This window comes from Sarcophilus harrisii, chromosome 3 (assembly GCF_902635505.1).
Source record: "Sarcophilus harrisii chromosome 3, mSarHar1.11, whole genome shotgun sequence".
Classification (NCBI taxonomy): domain Eukaryota; kingdom Metazoa; phylum Chordata; class Mammalia; order Dasyuromorphia; family Dasyuridae; genus Sarcophilus; species Sarcophilus harrisii.
This window is the reverse complement of record NC_045428.1, coordinates 143,356,084-143,379,989: the sequence shown is the minus strand read 5'-3', so window position 1 is coordinate 143,379,989 and position 23,906 is coordinate 143,356,084. Positions and strand designations below refer to the sequence as shown.

The window sequence follows — 23,906 nt, the reverse complement described above, 5'->3', positions numbered from 1 at the left end:
AGGCCATTCTTTACATGCCTACAATGTGAAAAAGGTCATTGGACATGCATTTTAAAAAACTGTTTTCATACTTATAAACTTCATGATCACGACCTTAAATATCAAAGAGAATATTTTAATATAATTGGTGAAAATATGACTTTATATAAAAATAATATTGTTCACATTACAATAATGGGAACTGAAGTGCTCTAAAAAAAAAACCAAATGTTTTGTCATATTTCTGCAATTTACATTTTTGTTAATAATAGCTTTTTAGTTTTCAAAATACATGCAAAACCTTGTATTCCAAATTGTCTCCCTCTCTCCATACTTCCTCTGCTTCCAGACAGCAAATAATCCAACAGGTTAATCATGTACAATTCTAAACGTATTTCCATATTTATTAGGCTGCACAAAAAAATCAAATCAAAAGGGAAAAAATAAGGGAAAAAAAAAACAAAAACAAACAACTACAATATCAAAAAAAAAGGTGAAAATACTATATCATGATTCACATTCAGTCCCCATAGTCCTCTTTCTGGGTGCAGATGGCTCTCTCCAGCACATTGCTGAAAAGAGCCACTTCCATCACAAATAATCATCGTGCAGTCTTATTGTGTACAATGTTCTCTTGGTTCTGCTCACTTCACTTAGCATCAGTTCATATACATCTCTCCAGGCTTGAAATCATTCTGCTGATCATTTCTTATAGAAAAATATTATTCCATAACATTCATATACCATAACTTATTCAGCCATTCTCCATCTGATGGGCATCCACTCAGTTTCTAGTTCCTTACCACTACAAACATTTTTATACATGTGGGTCCTTTTCCTTTTTTATGATCTTTTTGGGATACAGACCTAGTAGAGACACTGCTGGATCAAAAGGTATGCACAGTTTGTTAGCCTTTTGTGCATAGTTCCCTGCATTTTTCATTGTTAAATGTTTTCCCTGCTTTTGTTCTGTTTTTCTCATATGATTGTTAACTTTTTGAAGATTTTATACTCTGACTATTGGTAATAATTCTCCTTTGTGCCTAGGAAGTGCCATCTAAAAAGGTAGCACTCTAAAAATGCTGTGTGTGATTACTGTAGTGATAATCATTCTTCTTTGGATATACCCAAGCTTTTTATTAGTGTCTTTTCCTACCAAACTGAAATGAGCATTCCTGATGTCATATGACCTGTAAAATATGTTCTTGACAATCTTAATTCATTGTAACAATATGGTGGCTTTTTTGGGTTCCATATTGAACTTAATTTCAAGAAAAATCTAAAGATCTTTTCTCTGTCAGCTTTTATTGTCTGGCCATCTTTTATTTGGGTAATTGATCAAACCTGTGTTGAACTTAACATTTATAAACTTTACATTTATACTTATTTAACTTATAATGATGATACCCTATTAGAATTGATCAACTGTTCAGGTTTAGCAAGGCCATTTTAGATTTTTATTCTCTCATCCAATACATTAGCTATTCTTCTTAATTGTGTCATTTACAGATTTGAAGACCAATCTGTGTAGCATTCTGTTTTTAGATCTCCCTCTAAGCGCTTAATGAATTCTCTTTGGGCCTGGTCAAATGTTTGTGTTGGGCTCCCCTTAAACCATCAATAGGTACTAACCACTGATGTCTGTCATTTGTTTTAGGAGGTGATTTTGTCCTGGAGCTGATTTTGTTATTTCTGTACATTAATGGTGGCAGTGTTGCAAGTTCGGCATTGATAGCTATGTTGTGGAGAGTAATTTATCTTTATCTATTTTAGGAGCCAGACTGCTGCTTTCACAGATGTTAGAATTAGAACTATGAATGAAGTTATAATGGGCATAAGAATAATAAAAATGTATGCCTGGGAAAAGCCATTTGCAGAGCTTATTACACATCTCAGAAGGTAAGTTGTGCATGTTATGTGTATTGCATACTATTTAATGATTGCATTTTTATACATTAGTTTGAATTAGTCATCTTACTGTACCAAATTTTAGTAGGTTTTGGCTAAATTTAGTTCTCTTTTATTCCTCAAGTAGGCTTCTTTCTGCTATTTTCCTACTCTCAAACTCACAGTAAAGTCAGTTATATTACTGTATGGTCAAAAAAAAACATATTGTATGTTTGATTAAAGGATGAACTTGTCTCTTTGCATCTTCCAAAAGACTAATTTTGTAATTAAATGTCTTAAAAACTAAAATAAGAAATGTGATCAATCTGTAGGCAAGGCAGATTGCACAGGAGTCCGTGACATAAAAAATAAAGTTATGCCATTTTATTGTATTTTTTAACACAGCTCTGGTCAGTAAAAAGTTTTTAATTGTGTTGAGCCAAAATCTGCATCTTTTTTTCACTTAGTTGTTCTGGTTATACCTTTTGGAACTTTTAAAACATTAAACATTTGAAAACCATTTTTTCATCCAATCAATGTTTCATTCATCAAACCTCTCTTTTTAAAAAAAAAAAAAACTTACCTAATATTTCCTTTTTCTTTTAAAAAAAAATCTATTGGTAAACTTTGAAAAAAGTTGTAGTAGATTGGATAGAGGCACCATGATAACTGGGGTTAAAATTTTAGCTGTGCCATCTGTTTGACCTTAGCCAAGTCACTTAATCTTGTTATGCTTCTTAATCTTTAAAATGAGGAGATTGAATCAAATGACCTTCTAAGTACTTAAATGTATGACCCTTTTATTATCCTTCCAGTCCTAAATCCTATGAACCAAAGTTGATAAAAAATTAAAGCACAATTTCTCCTTTCCTTGTTATACTTAGAGTTGGAAGAGACTTTTAAATCCCATCCAGTATAATTTCTTTCCTTATTCTGCATTTTCCTCCATTAAACTTCCCAACTTGTGATTATGTAGTTTCTGCATAAATAATTCCCATAGTGGGCAGCTCATGAAGCAATGAGTAGTAATAATAGATCATAGTACTACTACTAATAGTTTTATAGTTTCATAGTTTTAGTTAGTTGTTGGAAATTTTAATTTTTCCAAAATTTGATTCCTTTATGATATGCTCACCTAATTTCATTTTAAACATATTAATTATTTAGTTTCCCATTTGATCAACTTTCGTGTAAAATTTCTAATTTGGAAGTTAAGTAGGAAGCAGTTAAATTTCTATACTTTCCATTTTATCATCACCTTATAAAATTTCTGTCCCTATTAAGTGAAAACTTAATTGATTTTATGTATTATCTGTTTATGGTAGCTGTTTTAGCTTGGAATCTTCTATTAGTAGGGAACTATTTGTAAGCTTTATGTTCATTCCACTAAAGTGCTATATTCAAAGAGATACAATATCATTGTATTTAAAAATGGATATCTGTATTATATTTATAAGCTATCTTTTACTCTCTTTCAGGAAGGAAATTTCCAAGATTCTTAAAAGTTCCTACCTCAGAGGGATGAATTTGGCGTCCTTCTTTGTTGCAAGCAAAATAATTGTATTTGTTACTTTTACCACTTATGCACTCCTTGGAAATACTGTCACGGCCAGTCGAGTATTTGTTGCTGTGACGCTATATGGTGCAGTCAGGTTGACTGTTACACTGTTCTTTCCAGCTGCCATTGAGAAAATGTCAGAAGCTCTTATCAGCATAAAAAGAATTCAGGTTTAGTAAACACTTAACTTATCTGAACTTGGAATGTACTTTTAAAACATCATGACACCTCATTGATACATGATCCTTGTGAATCTGGTCCTTTACAAAAGCAAGCTTTCTAGATAGATGAAATTTATCTAATTATGTACCAAAGCTGTTTTTTTTTTCTTTACTATTTTAATTGGAAATCCAGTTGTATCATACATGTCCTTGTATTCTTAAGCAAAATATACAGTATAGACTTTAATAATTTCTTGATAACTTTGTATTATTATCATTAAGGAAATCAATTATATAGTTAATAGTTAATGAAATTTAAATTTTGTGTCATATGTTTTTTTACCTTCTTTGCTAGCTGGTTGTTAGCTTTCACTTTTTGCCTATTTTTAGTCAATCATCTTTTTCAACCTGCCCCCTTCTTCCAACTTCACTTATGATTTACTGGTTTTGATTTGCTATGGTATTGGGGGAAAATTCTGAGAAAAGACAAAAATTCTGAATAAGCATCTGAAGGTTTCCCTTCCGAGGGCTTTTATTGCTTAATTTAATTTAATTCAACAAACATAAGTCTCCCTTAACTACAATGAATCTCAATTTCTTCAGGTTCTAAATGGGGTATTATCTATATTACTTACAGTGTCTTCACATAAAGTGCACTTTAAATTGAAGTTCTTGTCATCAGTGTATCTACCACAAAAATTTGTCCTTCCCTACATATTTTAATCATTAGATACCACCCTTCAATATGTTATTTTTCAAAATATGAAGCTAACATTCCAGCAGATTACTAAGTTTTGATTATGTTTGGACATGGAGGAATTCAATGCTAGCAAAAACCTTAATATACATAATTTTACAATATAATTATATGTCAATATAATAAATAATATATCATAATGTAGCACGTTATTATAATATAACAATAATATGTATTATATATCATACATTTAAAAATCAGAATGATATTAAAAATACTTCTGTACATGATTTCTCTTTAGATCATCATAAAGAGCAAGGTGCTTATTGTAATTAATTATCTTTATAAAAATGTACAGTTCCTGGGAGCACACTATAGCAAGCTTAGAGAATGCCATCATAAATGAATTATATATTTCACTTAGCTTAAGTTTTAGGGTTTGAACCTACAGAAAAATGTTCATTTGAAAAGTTAGATAATTAATAATACATTATACCATATATTGGCAACATCTATATTTCATGAAATGTGTTAATTCTGTGAAAAAAATTTTGTCTATAATTTACTCTAGAAATATTCTAGAAATTTTCCTTATTTTATTTTTTGTATTTAGGCCAATTTCTCTGTTTTTCTCTCCCTCAAGAAATTCTTAATACTTGATGAAGTATTGCAGTCCAACATACAGCCACTAATGGATGAAAAAGCTCTAGTCCATGTTCAAGACTTTACTGGTTATTGGGATAAGGTAAGGCACATAAAACAGAAATGACATTTGGGCACTAGAGTATGAATTAATTTAAAATTAAGTTTTGATCATTTCTCTGTAGACTTAAATTCTAATAGTGTGAAATTGTCTACTGAGAGATATATCCTCAACCTTCTATCTGTTTTCTCTCTTCAGTCACTCAGCCAAATATTTTGGTGAATGGAAAGTGATTTTATACACTTAATGCTTTAATGCCATGCTTTCCTAACTACAAAGTAGAGAAAAGTTTGATGAAAAACTTAATTGAGTTCTAGCTCTCATGTAGATGATGGCCAGTAGTAAGTGAAAGATTTTGGAAGTTTAGAGCTGGAAAGGATAGAAGAAATTATTCAACCCAACTCCCTCATTTTATAGATGAGAAAAAAAAGGAGTGTTTAAGTGACATATCCAAAGTCCTTCTGTTAGTCAGGGATTTGAAACTCTAGGATCTGTGCTACACAAAGTCAGCCAATTAAGTCTAATGTTTTGAATATTGCTCACTCCCAGACACCAGATTCTTAGTTTAAATTTATGATTATAAAGTATTTGTCTATACAAGTTCAATCAATTATGCAAGTATTTATTTAAAAATAAAATATTACTAAACACATAGCTTTTATTCCTTGGTGGAATGAAAAAACAAAACAACAGTAACAACAGTCCCTCACCTAATTGGGTTATATTCCATCAAGAGTGACTATGTGCACGTATATAATTTAAATGAATAACATTTTACTTACAGGGGAAATCTATCATATTGAAATACTTATAAAAACAATCTTTTAAGAAGTCCAGAGGCTCCATGTTTAGAAACTCTGAGTTATATAAAACACTAAATGAGGTTATCCATGTCACAATTATGCCCCTTATTTTCTTTGTACCCAGGAAAACAATACTGTTATTTGACCTGGCTTAAGCTTTTCCCAAGAATTTCATAAAAAATCATTAAATTTTTCTTTAGCCTTTGTTTTGTTGACTTACCATGTGATCTCATTCACAAATTCATTTTAGAAAAGAATGCAAAGTTAGAACTAACAATCTTAGATAAGCGCCCCATTTTTTTCCTCCAGAAATAGACATTTTGCAATATTACAGAATGCCTATTTATAACTGGTTGTTTGTCATGCACAGACACTACACATTAGTAGGTATACTCATTGAAGTTTGGGACCCCTGAATACAATACTTAAAATAAAAGATCAAAAGGATATCTGATCCAGTCTCCTTATTTTGCTATTGAAAAAGTTGTGATGTAGAGATATAAAAGTAGAATATAATCAGAAGTGGGATTTGAATTTAGGTTCTCATACCCCATAATTAATGCTCCAGCTATATTGAAGCATTATAAATCCAGCTGTATTGGAGTACTATAGCTCCAGCTATATAATAACAGTCCATATTTAATCTGCTTTTTAAGGTTTCTTTTACTCCTAATCATCATTTTCTTTTTTAATAACTGAAGTCCAATTGTGGGTTTTTGTTTACTATCACTGTTAATTGGCAAGTAAAGTGCTTAGTGCTTTAAAAAGTAATTATATTAATAAAACTTAATAAATAAGTAAAAATTAATAGATTATGGTTATAGTTATTTTTGAGAGGCAGAACTTGAAAAATGTACTGATGCTGCCATCTAGTGGAAACATTTGAAATAGGATGACTAAAAAATTATAACATAACAACTCTGATTATTATACACACACACATACACATGTGCACGTGCACATGTGCATACATATGGTTTAGAAGGTTAAATTGCACCATTTTGAAACTTGCCAAGAGTTTTTCTGATATGTAAGAAATACCATTTTCTGGCAATTTTTGTGATGTAGTCATACAAGAATTATGTATGAAACCCTTCATTTTAAAGGTTTTGATTTGTTATATGCTTTTGTGCCTTGAGGGAACTCAAATGCATATGAGAAGTTATTAGACAAAGAGAATACATTTAGAATATTAAATGTGCTATTAAATTAAATATTAGATAATTAAGGCATTAATTTAACTCAGGAACATTATTTCAATGAATTTAATTTCGAAAATTTTGTTTTTTGTGATTTAAGGACATTTAACCATTGAGATCTATTTAAATATAGAATTCTTACATTTTGGGTTTCTTTACATCCAGTTTATTAAACAGATTATTGATTTAAGTACATTTTGGTTAACTTTCATTTGTAGGCATCGGAAATCCCAACTCTCCAAAACCTTTCCTTTACTGTCCGGCCAAGGGAATTGTTGGCTGTGGTTGGACCTGTGGGAGCTGGCAAAGTGAGTTTTAAAGAGTTTTAATGGATTGTGGCTACTTGGCATTATATTGTTTTCTGGGTTACTTAGCTATTGTTTATTGAGCCAAAAGCAAACTGTCCCATAGAGTCAGTGAATCATTTCTGAAAGGTAGGTCTTTCTGAGCCTAAAATTGAATCTCTTAAGTGCTGCTCAGTGAAGGACTCCTGTTTGCTTTGTGAGGACCTGGAGGAAGATAGATGTCAGCTTAAGTCATGGAAAAATTATGGTGTCCAGAGATGGTATGTGCCTTCTCAATTGATGGGTTCTTCTTTCTTAGAGATCTTCTGGGGGAATAAGTTGAAGATATGGTAGGGATTAGACTAAATACTCTTTGAAGTCTCTTCCACTCTAAAATTGCAAAGAGTACTCTGTTTAGGAACCTTTAATATTAGAGAAAAGTTTCTTTATAATTAAAGCTGCCAAAAAAGTAGAGTGGATTTTTCACTAGGGGTTGGAGAACCATACTTGATGGTACATTATAGTGAATATTCCTTTCATGTAATAAATAGTTGGACTAGAAGGCCCTCCAAGGTATCTCCTAATCTTCAAATTATGTGATTCTGCTTAATAAGTCCAAAGATTATTGGTATCTTATTATTTTTAAAAGTGTTTTTCGATGTATATTTTGTTTATAATGTTCTATAATTTTTCTGTATCCTTTCCCTTTCCCTCTCTAGCAGCGACTTTAAAAAATTAGTTTTGGTTTTTTTTTTTTTTTTTTTTTTTTAAAGAGAAAGGAAATTACTCCTTCATCCCACCCAGCTAAACCAGCATGTAGAAAAAAAAGAGACATTTAATGCAATTTCCCATGCCTGTAAATCCATATCTCTGTAAAGGAATGGATATGGGAGACATGTTTTCATATTTTTGGGAGAAAGTTTATTATTTCTAGTTTAATAACTACTAGTTTTTATTGTTTTATGATATATTCTTTTTTTTAAATTTCAAAAGTATTTTATTTTGTCCAATTATATGTAGAAGTAGTTTTCAGCATTTATTTTTGTAAGATTTTAGGTTCCATTTTTTTTCCTTCCTCTCTTCCTTATCTCCCCACCTCCCCCAAACAACAAGCAATGTGATATATCGATTATATATGTAGTCATTTTAACCATATTTTCATATTAGTCATGTTGTTTAAAAAAAAGTCAGAAAAAAGGGAAAAACTTGAGAAAAAACAAAAAGAAAACAAACAAACAAAAAAGATGAGAATGCTATGCTTAGATCCACATTCAGCCTCCAGTATTTTCTCTTTGGATGTAGATGGCATTTTCTAACTCAAGTCTATTGGAATTGTCTTGGACCACAGTATTGCTGAGAAGAGCTAGGTATCTATCATAATTGATTGTCACACAGTTTTGCTTTTACTGTGTACACTGTTCTTTTCACTCCTCTTAGCATAAGTTCATATAAATCTTTCCAGGATTTTTTGAAATCATTTTGCTAATCATTTCTTATAGAACAATAATATTCCATTACATTCATATACCATAACTTATTCAGGCATTCTTTGGTATAGTCTTTAACATTATGTTGTTTATATTGCTTTTTTACTTCTGCTGATTCTTTGTTAGTACAAATCTTTTTTCCTGTTACTCTGGATTCATCACTATTTATTGTTTCATATTGCACAGCAATATTTAGACATTTCCTCCAATTAATGAGCATTGACTTTGTTTCCAGGTCCTTGTTATCACAGAAAGTACTCAGGAAATTTCTTTTGGAAGAGTAGACCCCCTAATGTGACAATTTCCTTATAGAATGTACAAATACAAGCCAGAAAGAGTCATATACTTGAAAAACTTTACTTATTATTTGTACATTGATAGGACTTTTGAAAATGATATCCTTTACCCTCTGAGGTCCCTGAAACTCTTTTCCCTACTGCTATTACTTTTTTCCCTTTCTACTCATTGTTGCCTGGAACCACTCCTTCTACTTTCCCCTCAGCATATATGCTTCCTCCTTTACTCAGCTGGATTTGAAACAGAAAATGTAACTTTTCAAAATGAAAATTTACTTTTATCACTCTCTCCCTTCCATACCTTATCTTTGTAAAACAAAACTGATTATATACATATATAATGATATATATGCATATTTTCATATATAAATTATTCCTTGTGTATGTATATATTTAAAACATATTTAGGGTAAGTTAGGTGGCACAGTGGATAGAATGCTGGTGTATATGAATGGTGTAAAATTTTACTCTCAGAAATTTACTAGCTGTATGACACTGGACAAGTCATTTAATCATGATTGCCTCAGCTTCTCATCAATAAAATGAGTGGGAGAAAGAAATGGCAAATTAATTCAGTATCTTGGTCAAGAGATTTTCTAGAGTCAGAAATGAATGAAATGACAACAGGAACAACAAAATATGTTTATATTATATAGAGCTTTCTACATATCTATATTTGTATTTCTCATTCTTTCTCTTTGCCATTATCCCTCAAAAATATTCCAGGTGTCTGTCTTTCAAAAGGTAGGTATTCTGTTTTGTCATAAGAATTCGAAAATCATGGCTGTTTGTTAGATGAATCAGATATTCTAAGGAAAGGCAGAACTGCATTATAGGTAGAAAGGAGGAAGGTGAGGAACAAGGCTTTTTCAAAGGTTTCCTGCTTCCTCCTAGATCCATTTGTTCTCCTTGATTCCTGAAAATATCCTTTCTGTCTCTGTCCTGGTTTACAAAGGAATTATATTCTTTTTTTCAAGGACCCCAAAAACAAGAAGTTATGGAAAATGCTGGTAGCAGCAATAGAAAGGAATAAAGATGAGAGGTTATTTTGGTTTTCTTTTTTTTTTTTTTTTTTTTTTTTTTTTTTTGGAACCCAAAATCTGTTTGGAAGAAGAAAATGGTGGTTAGGATGCAAGGACCAGGGGACCAGGGTGAATATCCCTAGGAGATCACCTCCTAAATCTCTTATGCCTGATGCCAAATCTTCTGTATTATCCACAGACCTTGCCTGCTCTCTTCAGTGACTTTCCCCCTTTCTTACCCCAATTTCCATAACCTAGAGTCTGCCCTTTTGGAGCCCATATTCTTGGCCACGGCCCTACCATTGTTAGATTATCTAGCCCATCTTCCTAGTGAGGATATTGAGGGCAATATATTCCAGTGCATGTTTTTCCATGTTTTTAAAGTCATAATAAATATAAATCCAAACTCAGAGAACATAATTTAGGGAATGATTATGATGTGAGTACATTTCCATAAGTTTTGTTGCTAACAAAATTACATTACTTTATAAAATGTCTTGCAGATAGTTATAGAATTAGTTAACCTGGAGTAGTAAAAGTTTTGTTGGTTTTGGTTGTACTTTTGGAGGAAGACATCTATTCCATTAAGTGAAGGACTCATGGATAGTAGGTGTTATCTGCCTCAAGGTAGAATATGGACATTTATAAGTGCATAGGATATACCTGAGGTTCTAGCCAAGAATGTCCAAGCAGTATAACTTTCAGCAAAAATAAGCCTTTTAATAAGTAAAGAAAGAGTCATGATAGTATTTTGAATTTGTAATTCATGTAATTTATTGTTGTGTTTAAATAAGCAAATGTGTTACTTTGTTCATCAAGATGCATTCCCTTTGGCACTTTTTGAAATGTTCGTCTTACTGTTTTGTTTTGATTTTTATCATAAAAGAAAGTAAACCATTGAAAAATAGTCAGGTTGGAAAAGTATTATAGAAGGAGAAGTTGGCCTAGTGTTTTCTAATAATTTATATACAATCATTCTTCTTTTATGGTATTCTATAACTTGGTTAACATTTTTTTTTCAGTCTTCTCTTTTAAGTGCTGTGCTTGGTGAACTGCCGAGACATAATGGTTTGGTCACTGTAAGAGGAAGAATTGCCTATGTTTCTCAGCAACCCTGGGTATTTTCAGGAACTGTTCGAAGTAACATTTTATTTGGGAAAATCTATGAAAAGGAAAAATATGACAAAGTAATAAAAGCATGTGCTCTAAAAAAGGTAAGTTTCATTTGGAATTGCTTGAATGAAATTTTGTACTGTTCCTAAAAATTTTTTTAAATTATTTTTTGTTTTTCTATTACCAGTGAGTGATAGAAAAAAAAGATAATTTTAAAAATTCCCCCTTCATTGTCTTTCTTTTATCCAACGAATTGTCTCTAATTAGAAAGATTAAAAAAGAAAGGCAGAAGGAGCACTTAACCAAAACTGAAAATAAATGTAATATTCCATATCGATAGTCTCCCACTTTTGCAAAGAGAGAGTTTCATTTTAATTTATTAGATTGAAAGGACCATCTTTTGAAAAAAAATTTCCAATTATTGTAAAAATAATTTTTAACATTCATTTTAAAAATTTTGAGTTCCAAATTCTTTCCCTCCCTTCTTCTTTTCTCTTCTCCTTGAGAAGGCAAGCAATTTGAGATAGATTATACATGTGCAGTCTTGCAAAACATATTTCCATATTAGGTGTTTGTGAAAGAAAATACAAATCTCCCCCCCCCAAAAAAAAAAGACAAAGCAAGAAAAATAAAGTTTTTTTTTTTTTTTTTTAATAAAAAGCATGCTTTGCTCTGTCCTTAGATTCCATGAGTTCTTTCTCTGGGTTAGATAGCATTTTTCAGAATTTTCTTGGATCAGTGTATTGCTGAGAATGTCTAACACAGAGATTATTGAAAAGCACATCTTAAAAAGTCACAAACAAATATTTGTATTTAGGTTAATTAAAACAGACAGGGTTATGAAAGATCAACCTTTTAAAAAATTCTGTAATACTGCCTAATTTCACTAGAGGGAGGTTTTGTTTTTCTAGAGGTTAGATCAAGTTTAATAGCAAAAAGCCAGATTGGATATTTTATGTTGCAATAAAATTTTAACAAAATTAGTGATTTATCAAAATTGCTGACAATGATAGTATTATGAAAATAACATTGAAAAAATAGAAGATAGCTTATTGTGATCTATTTCTTTGGATTAACAATTTTACATACTGTGTTTTTTATGGATTTAAAATTCAGTGAATAATAGTGCTAAAGGGCTCTTTCCTTTGGGTCTGGACAATGCAGTCTGGACATCCTACTGTGCTTTTATGCTCTCTATGGAAAGGATTGGGCCTGAATTTCAAAGGTATAGTACAGAGGATGTTAGGCTAGCTTTGTGAAGAAACATTTTGTTTGCCTGGTGACTTTTGAGTATTGTAGAGAATAACTGTTGAGTAGCATTTTATAGCAATAAAAAGGTGAAGAGAGGCTATTTAAAGTAGTTTTATTAGATTCTCCTTGACTTTTTTCTTTCATTCAATACAAAGTTTACCTTGATACTTACTTCTAATTAAATAATTAAGATATTCCATAGAAAGAGAGGAAATAATAAACAAAAACAGAACATTGAAAGAGAATGAAATAGAGTAATATAGTAAAGAAAGAATTTTTTAAAATTAATAATTAATAACTCATCTTTACTGAAGAAAAATGCGATTATGTGTACTCTACTAAAATTATGGTGCAAAAACATATTTAAACAGATAGAGTTGAGACCCCTATATTGCTGTAAAAAAAAATTTGGCATAATTTTTGTCCCAATACAAATACTTACTAATTTTTATGTAATATTTCAAGATTTACAAAGAACTTTTACAACTTTATGAGGTAGGGTTGTAAGGTGAGGCAATTATCATGTGTTTTTTTGTTTTGTTTTTTTTTTTTTTGATAGATGAAATTGAGGGAATATCAAGAATGTATGATTCAGTCCTTGAGGACATTAGAACATTATGAGAAGCAGAATGGTTGAAAGAAAGAAAAAATGAATTGAAAAATGAATAGTTAGGGATTGGCACATTTTATTATTTTCAAATCTATTTTAACTTCAAGTCCTTCAGATTTTAAAGATAAGCTTACTTTTTATAACTAAACAGTAGCTTCTCGTCTTTGAAATAATAACAATAATAGCTTTATCTAGTACTTTAAAGTTTTCAAGGTGCTTTACAAAAATCTCATTTGATCCTCATAATAAAACTAGGAAGTATATACTATTATTATCATTATTTTACAAATAAAGAAACTGAGCATGCAGGTTAGGTTTCTTGCCCTGGGTCTAATGACTTAATAAGTGTTTTAGGGTAGGATTTGAAGCCAGTTGTGCATTTAGCTGCCTATGTAACACTGACCATTGTAAATCATCATTATTCTTTCATCCTACCTTTGAAAAAAGCTCCCACTTGTGACTTGTGGCTGGGACAGGATGCATACAGGGACTCTTTGGGGTGGATCTGCATAAACCATTGCTTTGTTCAATGTTTCATTATACTTCTGTATTTTCTTACTGAGACCTTAGTTTGTACTCCATTCAGAAAACGTTCTTGATAAATATTTTTAGTTCATTTGTTTGGCTTTAAAATTAAAGAAATCCTTAGAATTTTCCAGACATTATCTAAATTTGTGAACTCTCCATCTTTTCAGGTCTTTAAAATGAAATTTCCTCTACCTTTTCTTTAATATTTTGCATATACATTTTTTAATCATTTCCAGGATCAGAAGTGATTTATGTGAGCTTATACAAACTGAATTACTACAATTTTAGTGCTTTTAATTTTATTTGACCGTATCCTAATTTGTTTTAGGACCCAGGAACTAATCACTATCATTCAGTAATTTTAAATGAAAATTCAGTATTTAATTCTTTTCTAGAGTTCTACCTGCAGTGACTATTCATTTTGAATTATCAACGAAGTTGTCAACTAGCATTTACTAAGCACTGCAGATACAAATAAAAGAGAAAAGGTAGTCCCTATCCTCAAAAAGATTATAATCTAATGCCATTTGCCTGCCATACTGCTGATTTACTTCTTAATTTAGAACTATTACTAATTGGCAGTATGCTATGGTAAGTAGAAGTCATAGGTACACCAATAATTTTGCTCTGAAACAAGAGCTGTCTATTTTTTTCTAAACTTTATTTTATTTTTAATCTGTGGAATGAAACAAGTATTTCCATAGCATAATATAATAAAAAAGATGATTTTCCATAAAACTGAAAATCAGTTATGTACAATTTGCCATTCCTTTTAAATATAGAATAAAATTATCATGTAAGTTTCTTTTTTTCCCTTTGGCCCTAGAAATGGCTACCATTAGACACTAGTAGGTATATATACATAAAATTACACTATACTTCCATTATCATTCTTTGCAATTTTCAGTTCTTTACTACCACAAAGAGAGCTATTAAAAACATTTTAGAACATGTAGGTATCCTTAACTGCCTATTTTCATTTTTTTTTGAGATTAGTTTTTTTTATTAAATAACTTTTTATTGACAGAACCCATGCCAGGGTAATTTTTTACAACATTATCCCTTGCACTCACTTCTGTTCCGATTTTTCCCCTCCCTCCCTCCACCCTCTCCCCAAGATGGCAAGCAGTCCTATACATGTTAAATAGATTACAGTAGATCTTGAATACAATATATGTGTTCGGAACCGAACAGTTTTCTTGTTGCTCAGGGAGAATTGGATTTAGAAGATATAAATAACCTGGGAAGAAGAACAAAAATGCAAGCAGTTTACATTCATTTCCTAGTGTTCTTTCTTTGGGTGTAGCTGCTCCTGTCCATCCTTGATCAATTGAAACTAAGTTAGATCTTGTCTTTGTTGAAGAAATCCACTTCCATCAGAATACATCCTCATACAGTATCGTTGTTGAGGTATATAATGATTTCCTGGTTCTGCTCATTTCGCTCAGCATCAGTTCATGTAATCTCGCCAATCCTCTCTGTATTCATCCTGCTGGTCATTTCTTACAGAACAATAATATTCCATAACATTCATATACCACAATTTACTCAACCATTCTCCAATTGATGGGTATCCATTCATTTTCCAGCTTCTGGCCACTACAAACAGAGCTGCCACAAACATTTTGGCACATACAGGTCCCTTTCCCTTTTTTAGTATCTGTTTGGGGTATAAGCCCAGTAGAGACACTGTTGGATCAAAGGGCATGCACAGTTTGATAACTTTTTGGGCATAGTTCCAAATTGCTCTCCAGAATGGCTGGATGTATTCACAATTCCACCAACAATGTATCAGTGTCCCTGTTTTCCCACATCCCCTCCAACATTCTGCATTATCTTTCCCTGTCATTCTTTTAACTCCCTATTTTCAAAACAAACTTCTTGTATTCCTCTTCAGACACATAACATAACACATATTTTACTTTGTTTTCATTTCTACAGTTTATCAACCAAGAATAGAATGAATAGAAATTAGCAATGTGTATTCCTTTTTAGATCCCTTTTATTCTTTGATTGTTTAAAATGACACATTGATTCCAACACAATTTTAAGATAATTTTTAAGCATTTCAAAAGCCTGGCATTTCCCTGATATTTTGATTTTTAGCAAACTGTTATAAATTCATTGAAAACAAGTGTCAAGAAATGATAATTAAAAACCTGACTTTAGATGCATCTTCCACTAAGAAAACTTCATTTTAAAAATTAATTATCATCAGAAGTTCTAAACACATTTCAAAACCTAGTATAGTAAATGCAGCTAATTAAGCATGTATCCAAATACAGGTCTAAGAATGTTCTAGCATTATTTGAATTTTTGAGTTGTAAGAGATTTATATGACAAGAGATTGAAATTCCTTATGTTCTTATGAGAGATGAAAACACCACATTATCTTATATTCAATCTATGTATAATATTTCATCCCTAAGCACTTTTCAGAGATACATAGGTAATACATATTCAAAACTTTAGCCTTGATATATTCCTGCGTTTAATCTTTCCCCACATATAATACTTGAATTTGAAAATACCTCTGGAGACCCCACAGGTATAGTGTAACTTCCCACATTTACTATATTCCTGCCAACTCTGACATTTTTCTTTTCTCAATGCCTCAGAAAATTGTAGAATAGTCATAGTTGTATCTTTTATTTTTTCTTCTGTGAATCAGAGATGACTGTACCATTTTCCCTTCCTGATTTTTGTGACTAATAGCAAATAAAAATGATCATAAAGCATTCTGGCAACATAAAAGATTAGGTGATAAGAAGTTAGATAGGGAGACCAGTTCATTCATGACTTGGTGTTTGAAAGTAGAAGGAATAGAATTAATACATTTCCATTTGTTTTCCTATTGTCTCTATTTCAGATAAATGTGTGATTTAATCATTGGAATCTCTGTCTACTGACATAGGTTACTTCTTGGTGAATCACCAGAAATGTAGAGTAAATAATCAGAATTAGGATTTAAATCTTGACTGTGCTGCTGTGTATTCTTGGTTAAATTTGCCTCAGTTTCCTCATCATAATAGTGTTTACCTTATAGGGTTTTTGTGAGTATCAAATGAGATAATATTTATAAAGTATTTAGCACAGGATTTCTTCCTCCTTCCCCAAATGTTATAATTATTTTCCTTTCTTTCTCATAGGATTTACAGCTTTTAGAAGATGGTGACTTAACTGTGATAGGTGATCGAGGGACTACACTAAGTGGAGGACAGAAAGCTAGAATAAATCTAGCAAGGTAAATAGCATTTTAGTAATTTTTTTTTGGTGGGGGGGGGAGGGGAGAGGTAAGAGCCAAACTATGATTTAACTGCTGTAGGAGTGTCTGAAAGAAAAAAACTCCTACCATTGGAGATAGACACAATTTAGTTTTGAGACTGGGGCAGTGAGAGATGAAAACTGACTTATCTTGTGTGTCAGAGATGGGATTTGTACCCATTTCTTCCTGATTTTGAGACAGATTTTCTTGACTAAAGACCATAGTTTCTTTCTCAGGTTATTACTTCCACTGTTGTTCTGGATTTATTTCTTGGAATAGGAAATACAGATTACAGGGATTACAGATGTATGATATAATGAAAAGAAGAAGAGACAAGGAGCCAGGAGATTGGAGCAATAGGAGCCTGGATTTGCTATTAGTTAATTTGGTCTCATCTTAAACTACTCTGATTCTATGACTAGGTTTTACTAGTCATTTGTTAGTCAATTGTAGGCAAAAAGTATTCTATTTACTATTATTGAGTCTGATATGTCTTGATTCTTTTAGAGCAGTTTATCAAGATGCAGATATCTATCTCCTTGACGATCCTCTCAGTGCAGTGGATGCAGAAGTTGGAAGGCATTTATTTGAACAGTAAGTTTTTGTTTTGAAAAGAATTTGTATTAGATTTCAGTGATCTTCTAAGATTATATTTGGGTAACATTCTGTTGGGCATACCTGAATTTAGAAAAAGAATAACATTTCTTTGTTTTAGGAGAACTTTAGGATTTTTTTTTAATTTTTTTTTTTTTTTTTTGCTTTCTTTTAAGCTAGAAAAGATGTAACTTAAGGGCTAAATAGAGTATAAACTTAGGTGTTTTTCTGACCTACAATTCATGATCTTACTGAAGACATATAACTTGTTTTTAAATCTCTTTACCATTTAAGAAAGTGATAGCCTTGTTTACTATCTCATGGAGGGAGATAGGGAGAGAATTTAGAATTCTAAATTAAAAAAAGAATGTTAAAAATGTCTTTACGTGTAATTGGGAAAAAATAAATTTTTTTTTTAAAAAGGGAAAAATGATAATCAAGGAATGTCAATGGACTTCAGGAATAAAATAATGAATTTGCTTCACTTACATTTTTAACGAATAAGTAAGGATAAATTACTAAACTGATGAATTTGTTTCCATTTATATTTGTAACTGGAGTGGAAATAAGTTAATAAAACATACTATAATATCACCAGTACTCTTCCAGCTAAATGCCATTCCATCTCATCTCTCTTCCTTTTTACTGCTAAACAATTTGAAAACTTCTCAACCCCTGAGATGGTCATTTCTTCATCATTACCTCTCTTCATCCTCCTTCTACTATTAGTGATCTTGCTTTTTTGCCTGTGTCTTCCTAATCACCAAAACTCTGGTTATTTCTAAGTCCCCATCCTGCTTGACACCTTTGTAGCAATTGGTTCTCCATTCTTCCAGAAACTTTATCTTCTCTTGATTTTAGAAAGACTACCCATTTTGTCTCTCCCCTCTTTTCAGCTTCTCTTAACGCTGTCTTTTTTTCTGTCTCTTTTTATTCTTCTTGATCCTTTAATTGTAGGTATTTTGCAAGGTTCTTTCCTTAGATGGCTTTGTTCCCCTTCGTATATTCATTTCCATGGCAGTTTTGCTCATTTTCTTGTCTTCCTCATTTCTGTACTTATGACTCCAGCTCTTAACAGCTACCTGTTAGACATTCCTATTGGTATCAACTAATGGCATCTTAAACTTGTTATGTTGAAATCAAAGTCCATCATCAATCTTTCTTAATCCATTCTTGCTCCTGGCTTCTTATTTTCATTGAGAATACTGCTAGTGATTAAGATTTGTCATCTCATATTCATCTTTGAGTTTTCCTTACTTCAAATATCTAGTCAGCCGCAAAGTCTTTTCCATTCTTTCTCCATAAATTCCCTTGTAAGAGGTCATGTTGTGATGGCAGTGATTGCCTTGGACTTTGGAGGCCCTGCAACCAAGTACCACAAGTTTTTCAACCTGAGAAGTTCACTTCATCACCCAGTGGTCCAATCATCTCTCTAAGACTTTTAAGTTGGAGAGCAGGTATTGATCTGTGATACTAGGGAGAGATCTTTCTCAAGAGTTCTCTAAATTCATGACATCATAGATTTAGTCTAAGAAAATAGTGAAATCTTTCCCAAAACAATCTCAGTATTTCCTGCATCTGTTCCCTTTTCTTTATTCAGATGGCCACCTCCATGACCTTGACCCTCATCCCTTCCTTTCCTGGATTACTAAAATAACTTTTTAATTGTTCCTCTCATTTCTAGACTCTTCTTATCCTATATTCTTCACATAAGTAACAAAATAATTTTTCTTGAAGTATAAGTTTGTTCATATTACTCCCTAGATCAAAAGTCTTCAGTGGCTGGCTATTAATTGTAAAATATAATATAGATTCATCAATGATATTTAAAACCCTCCACAATCATAACTCCTATCAGCTTACCCAGACTCATTCTATGTTAGTAGTTGTAGAGATTAAAATTGTCCTATCCACATCATGAGGAAGATCTGAGATCCACTTAATAATTTACAATGCTCTTTCCTTCCAGAGCCCTACTTTTTTACGACTAGATATCCAGACACTCAAAAACAGCTATACCATATACAGAATAATTCCATTAATTAACATATGATGCATAAAACAAAATAAGCAAAATAGTATGTCAGCACGGTCATAAGTTGGTTGAAGCAAGGGATTCTCCACAAAGGATGGACAGGTTTCTCCTTAGATTAGACAGGAGGAGATGCTAGAAACTCTCATAATGGTCCTAAGTGCTCTTAAGATGGTCGCTTGCTCCTATTGGACTTTCTGAGTAATTGGGTCACGTTAAACACTCTGGGCTTGTTCATCATGATAAGGAAAAACAAGAGTGGAGGGCCTCTAGTTAGTTTTCTATAATTAAGCCAGTAAACTTAGAATCTCTGGAACCTAAGAACTTTGATAAGATTCTATCAAATTTATTCATTCTAATTGAGATAAAGTAGGGGTCCAAGTGAATCATTTCTCACTTAATTAATAGAAATGTTTAATTATTGCTTTAAAATTTGCCTAGTGCTTTAAATGTATTACCTCATTTTATTTGATTTATTCCCTTTTTGAACTTTGCAATCTAAACTGAATTAAGAGTTCTCTGAACTGGATTATCTTCTCCCATTTTCTTGCATTTGTGAAGGTCATTCATCACTTCCTCCTTTTCCATTTTCTTATATTCCATCAAGATGCATATCAAAGGTTATCTTTGCTTTGAAACCTTTCCTGATATCCCAGTATTTAGTCCTGTTTTGTATTTATGTAACTGTTGTATCTCCTCAGTAAAAGCTCTTTGAAGGCAGGGGATGTTTTTTGCTTTTGTGTCCCCAGTGTTCATTATAGCACCTTAGCACTTGATTTTAATTCAACTTTAGGAACCCCCTTATAGAGAGAAAGAGAGACAGAGAAAGAGTGTGTGTTTACATATATTTATGTATATATAATACATGTATATATATATATATCATACACACACACACACACACACACACACACAAAAACAGTTGTAACAGTCTTTTTATGATGTGCTAAAGTCACTCACCCATAAGTGCTAAAGAACAAAGAGACATCCTTGTGAGATACTGAGATCTGTGAACCAAGCAGAAGCTTTTGTGAAGGACAGAATAGTAGAAAGAGACAGCATTTCAGGTAGGAAAGTCATATGAAAAAGGCTGGAGCAATGACTGGCAGAGTTTTTAAATAACCGTAAGTTTTCCTAGAAAGAATTGATGTGGTTGTATGTACACATGAATATGTGTGCACACAGATGCTCACACAGGGTCTACTTTAGGAAGCTATGTTATAGAATATGGAGAAAGTCCACAGTCCACATTCATATCTTGTATTTAACACATGCTTATTTTCTAAAGAAAAGGTAGTGACCTCTATTGACATATATTTTTTATATGTATATATGTAGGTATATTATGAGGAAGACCTGTATTGTGAAAAATTGAATTTATAGTATTAGAGAATTTGCTTAGAAAACTTGGAGAATTAAATCACTCATTCAGGATCACTTAACCAGTGAATGTCGGTGGATATCAGGTGGAGAAATTGGGCCCAGTGTCTAACACAAATTCTTGGTTCCCTCTGCCATGACCTCCTGAACTAGATTGGCTTTATGATTTTTTTGGTCTAGCGAATGTGATTTTATTGGTCTAGGATACTCATGAGGAGGAAATTCCCATTACCAAAATTGTTAAGCTGTTCTGCAATTTATAACCCTAGGGAAACAGGGAAATATAATAGATAGAAAACTGATCTTAAACTCAGGAAGTACTGGATTCCAGTTCTATATCTTATCAATTGACTGTGTGACTTTGGACAAATTCTGTCCCCACTCAGTGCCCCAGGCAGATGCTTAAGAACATATTAAATGTAATAATAAGTATGTACATTGGGGCCAGCTTGTGAATGCAAAGGAGAAATCATCAGTGATTTTATGTAGCTGAGTGATAAAGTAAAAGCTTAATATTTAGAGAAAATTCACTCATCCTCTCCAGGTAGTTATTAACTCAGTTTTTCTGACATCATGCAAACGTTAGATTAATTTGGATCATAAAATAGGGACCTTACTTTCCACTGTGACTAAGAACAAATTCATTACTGTCATTAGAAAAACAACTCAAATTTCCTGACCTATTGACTGGGTCTCTAGGGTCAGTCTTGTGTACAAAGTCAGGCACCTTAATTGCTAATTGTAATCATACCCATCAGAAAGCCTTTCCTGCATATCTCTAAACAGAGGGGGTATTTATAAAATTTTTGAGCAACTTTTAAGCTTTGATAACTTTAGATATACACTTGATAAAAGTACGCATGTTCCAGCTCTTGTTTGCTAATCAAAACCACATTCTTTGTAGGAACCTAAAGCTGAGATCATGAATGTAATTTGTAAAATCTCTCAACAGCAACTGGAAAATGGTTTCAATGAGTTAGAAAATTGGATTGAACAATGTATCATGAAAGATGGTGGTTTTGTTGTAGTTCAGAAATGTTTTGTTTTAAAGATGAAACAAATTTGCTTTCACTTACTATTAACTGTATTTTCTTCTGTCATGGCCATTTAAAATTGGGCAAGTTTTAACTACATATTACTAAAGAGATGGTCACATTTTATCAGTTTCCAATATCTTTTGAAGGTATGGGGAAATGAATGGTAATTCATGCATTCCCAGAATATTTAGATCATGTGATACCAATTCAGTTTTTACTGAATCATAAAACTATAAAGTTTTAGTTTAAAAAGTAGAATCCTTGTCTTTCTCGAGTTCTTCCTTCTATTTTTCCACTATTCTTTTTTCCCTCCCCTTTTCTTTTCCCTCCTTCCCTTCTTTCCTTCTATCCCAACATTTTAACATTTTAAGGGTAATAAAATACCATCCAAACTGCCATCTAACATTTTTCATTCTTGCTACATTAATCAATAAGCATTCTCAGTGAGTTACCATGTATTAGGCACTATGCCAGTACAGGGGATAAATGATAAACTCAAGACTTTTCCTGCAAACTACTACTGTGTCCTTCATTTGAATCTTTATTCAGAAGTCATTTGCAATTGACTATAACGAGATATATTTTTTTATATGACAGATAGTATATAATTAGAAATATCTGATATTTTCTGTTGTGTGAGAGGCAAAAAGTAGAAATCCAAGAGATATTTTTGAATTAGAAATAATTAGACAAATCCTTTGACAAGATGAATGCAAGGGAGGAGTTGAAAGTGGTGCAGAGATTCTGCATTTTGGGTGATTGGAACAATGTTGGTACTCTTGCCAGAAATAGGAAAGTGGAGAAGAGAACTCGGTGTGAAGGGAAAAGAGAATGATTTCTGTTTTGGACATCAACTGGTTGGCCAGTATTTATTAAACGTTTACCATGTGCCAGCTGTCTGGGCATGTAAAGTCAAACAATGAAATAGTTCCTGTCTTCAAAGAAGTTTTCCTCTATCAGGAAAAGCAGCATATATTTACAAAAGTATATGAAACATATGAAAAAATCATTATTAAAATATTTAAAGAGAAAGCAAAAGAAAAGACGAATGTTCATTGTGTAAACTGAGGAAACAAGAAATTTTAAGAAAGTTGAGGTAAAGTGAAAGAATATTTCTTGCATGGAATATAACACAGAAAAAAAACATTTGAAATTTGGGTTGCCTACAGCACATGAACTTTGAAATGTCCTTTTCTGTAGAAAGTCCATTATATCAAAAACAACTTTCACATTTTTCTAGTTGCTGATTCTAATATCAGTTCTTTTCTGCATCATTCAGAGCTTGATTGCTGTGTTGTTCTTTGCTATATTGTCTGTGCATGGCATATTTGCCATGTTTCTCTTACTTTGTTTTCATGCCCTTTATCTTGACTTTTCTAGCTGTATTTGCCAAACCTTGCATGAGAAGATCACCATTTTGGTTACTCATCAGTTACAATACCTCAAAGCTGCATCCCAGATTGTGATATTAAAAGATGTAAGTCATTAAAAATTTTTCTCTTAAAATTCTTTGTTAATTTTCAGTGTATCATAGTATTGGTGGCCTTCTGGACTCTGAGTCAGGAAAACCTTGAGTCCAGGCCTATATAGGCCATTTACTAGCTGTATGATTCTCAGTATGTCACCAGTTTCCTCATCTGTAAAATGAGGTGGTCATTTTAGATGTCCTCTAAGGTCTTTTCTGTGTTTAAAAGTTGAAAATGTTATAGATTTCTTCAAAGCTGACTTGTTCACTTTGGAAGAATTCTTCACCAGGGATTCATCTTGGTGTGGCCTTTCCAAATTTAGCATTTCTTCTGGTATCAGTTCATCTTTTTTCTCCTCCAGGGCCTGTTATGGGGAAATTATTTGAGGTGTTGTAGGCTTATAATATTTAACCTATTTCTTCTTTTGAAAACATTTTGTAATAGCCACAGAATATATATGGTTCCTCTGATATCTTATAACAGATTCATGGACAGTAATAGAATAAACCAAATGCATTTATTAAAACATTTACAAATCAAATATAGTGAAGAAA

General features: G+C 32.0%; 1 protein-coding gene across 1 annotated transcript in view; it reads left to right on the top strand.

The window, feature by feature from the left end:
• ABCC4 (ATP binding cassette subfamily C member 4) overlaps positions 1 to 23,906 on the top strand; it is a 277,290-nt gene that overhangs the window by 99,902 nt on the left and 153,482 nt on the right. Inside the window, exons 7-14 of the mRNA XM_031958557.1 lie at positions 1,753 to 1,878; positions 3,345 to 3,594; positions 4,926 to 5,027; positions 7,206 to 7,295; positions 11,099 to 11,290; positions 16,728 to 16,822; positions 17,351 to 17,437; positions 23,267 to 23,363. Of these exons, the coding sequence (XP_031814417.1) occupies positions 1,753 to 1,878; positions 3,345 to 3,594; positions 4,926 to 5,027; positions 7,206 to 7,295; positions 11,099 to 11,290; positions 16,728 to 16,822; positions 17,351 to 17,437; positions 23,267 to 23,363 (1,039 nt within the window). The remainder of the gene's footprint in view (positions 1 to 1,752; positions 1,879 to 3,344; positions 3,595 to 4,925; positions 5,028 to 7,205; positions 7,296 to 11,098; positions 11,291 to 16,727; positions 16,823 to 17,350; positions 17,438 to 23,266; positions 23,364 to 23,906) is intronic.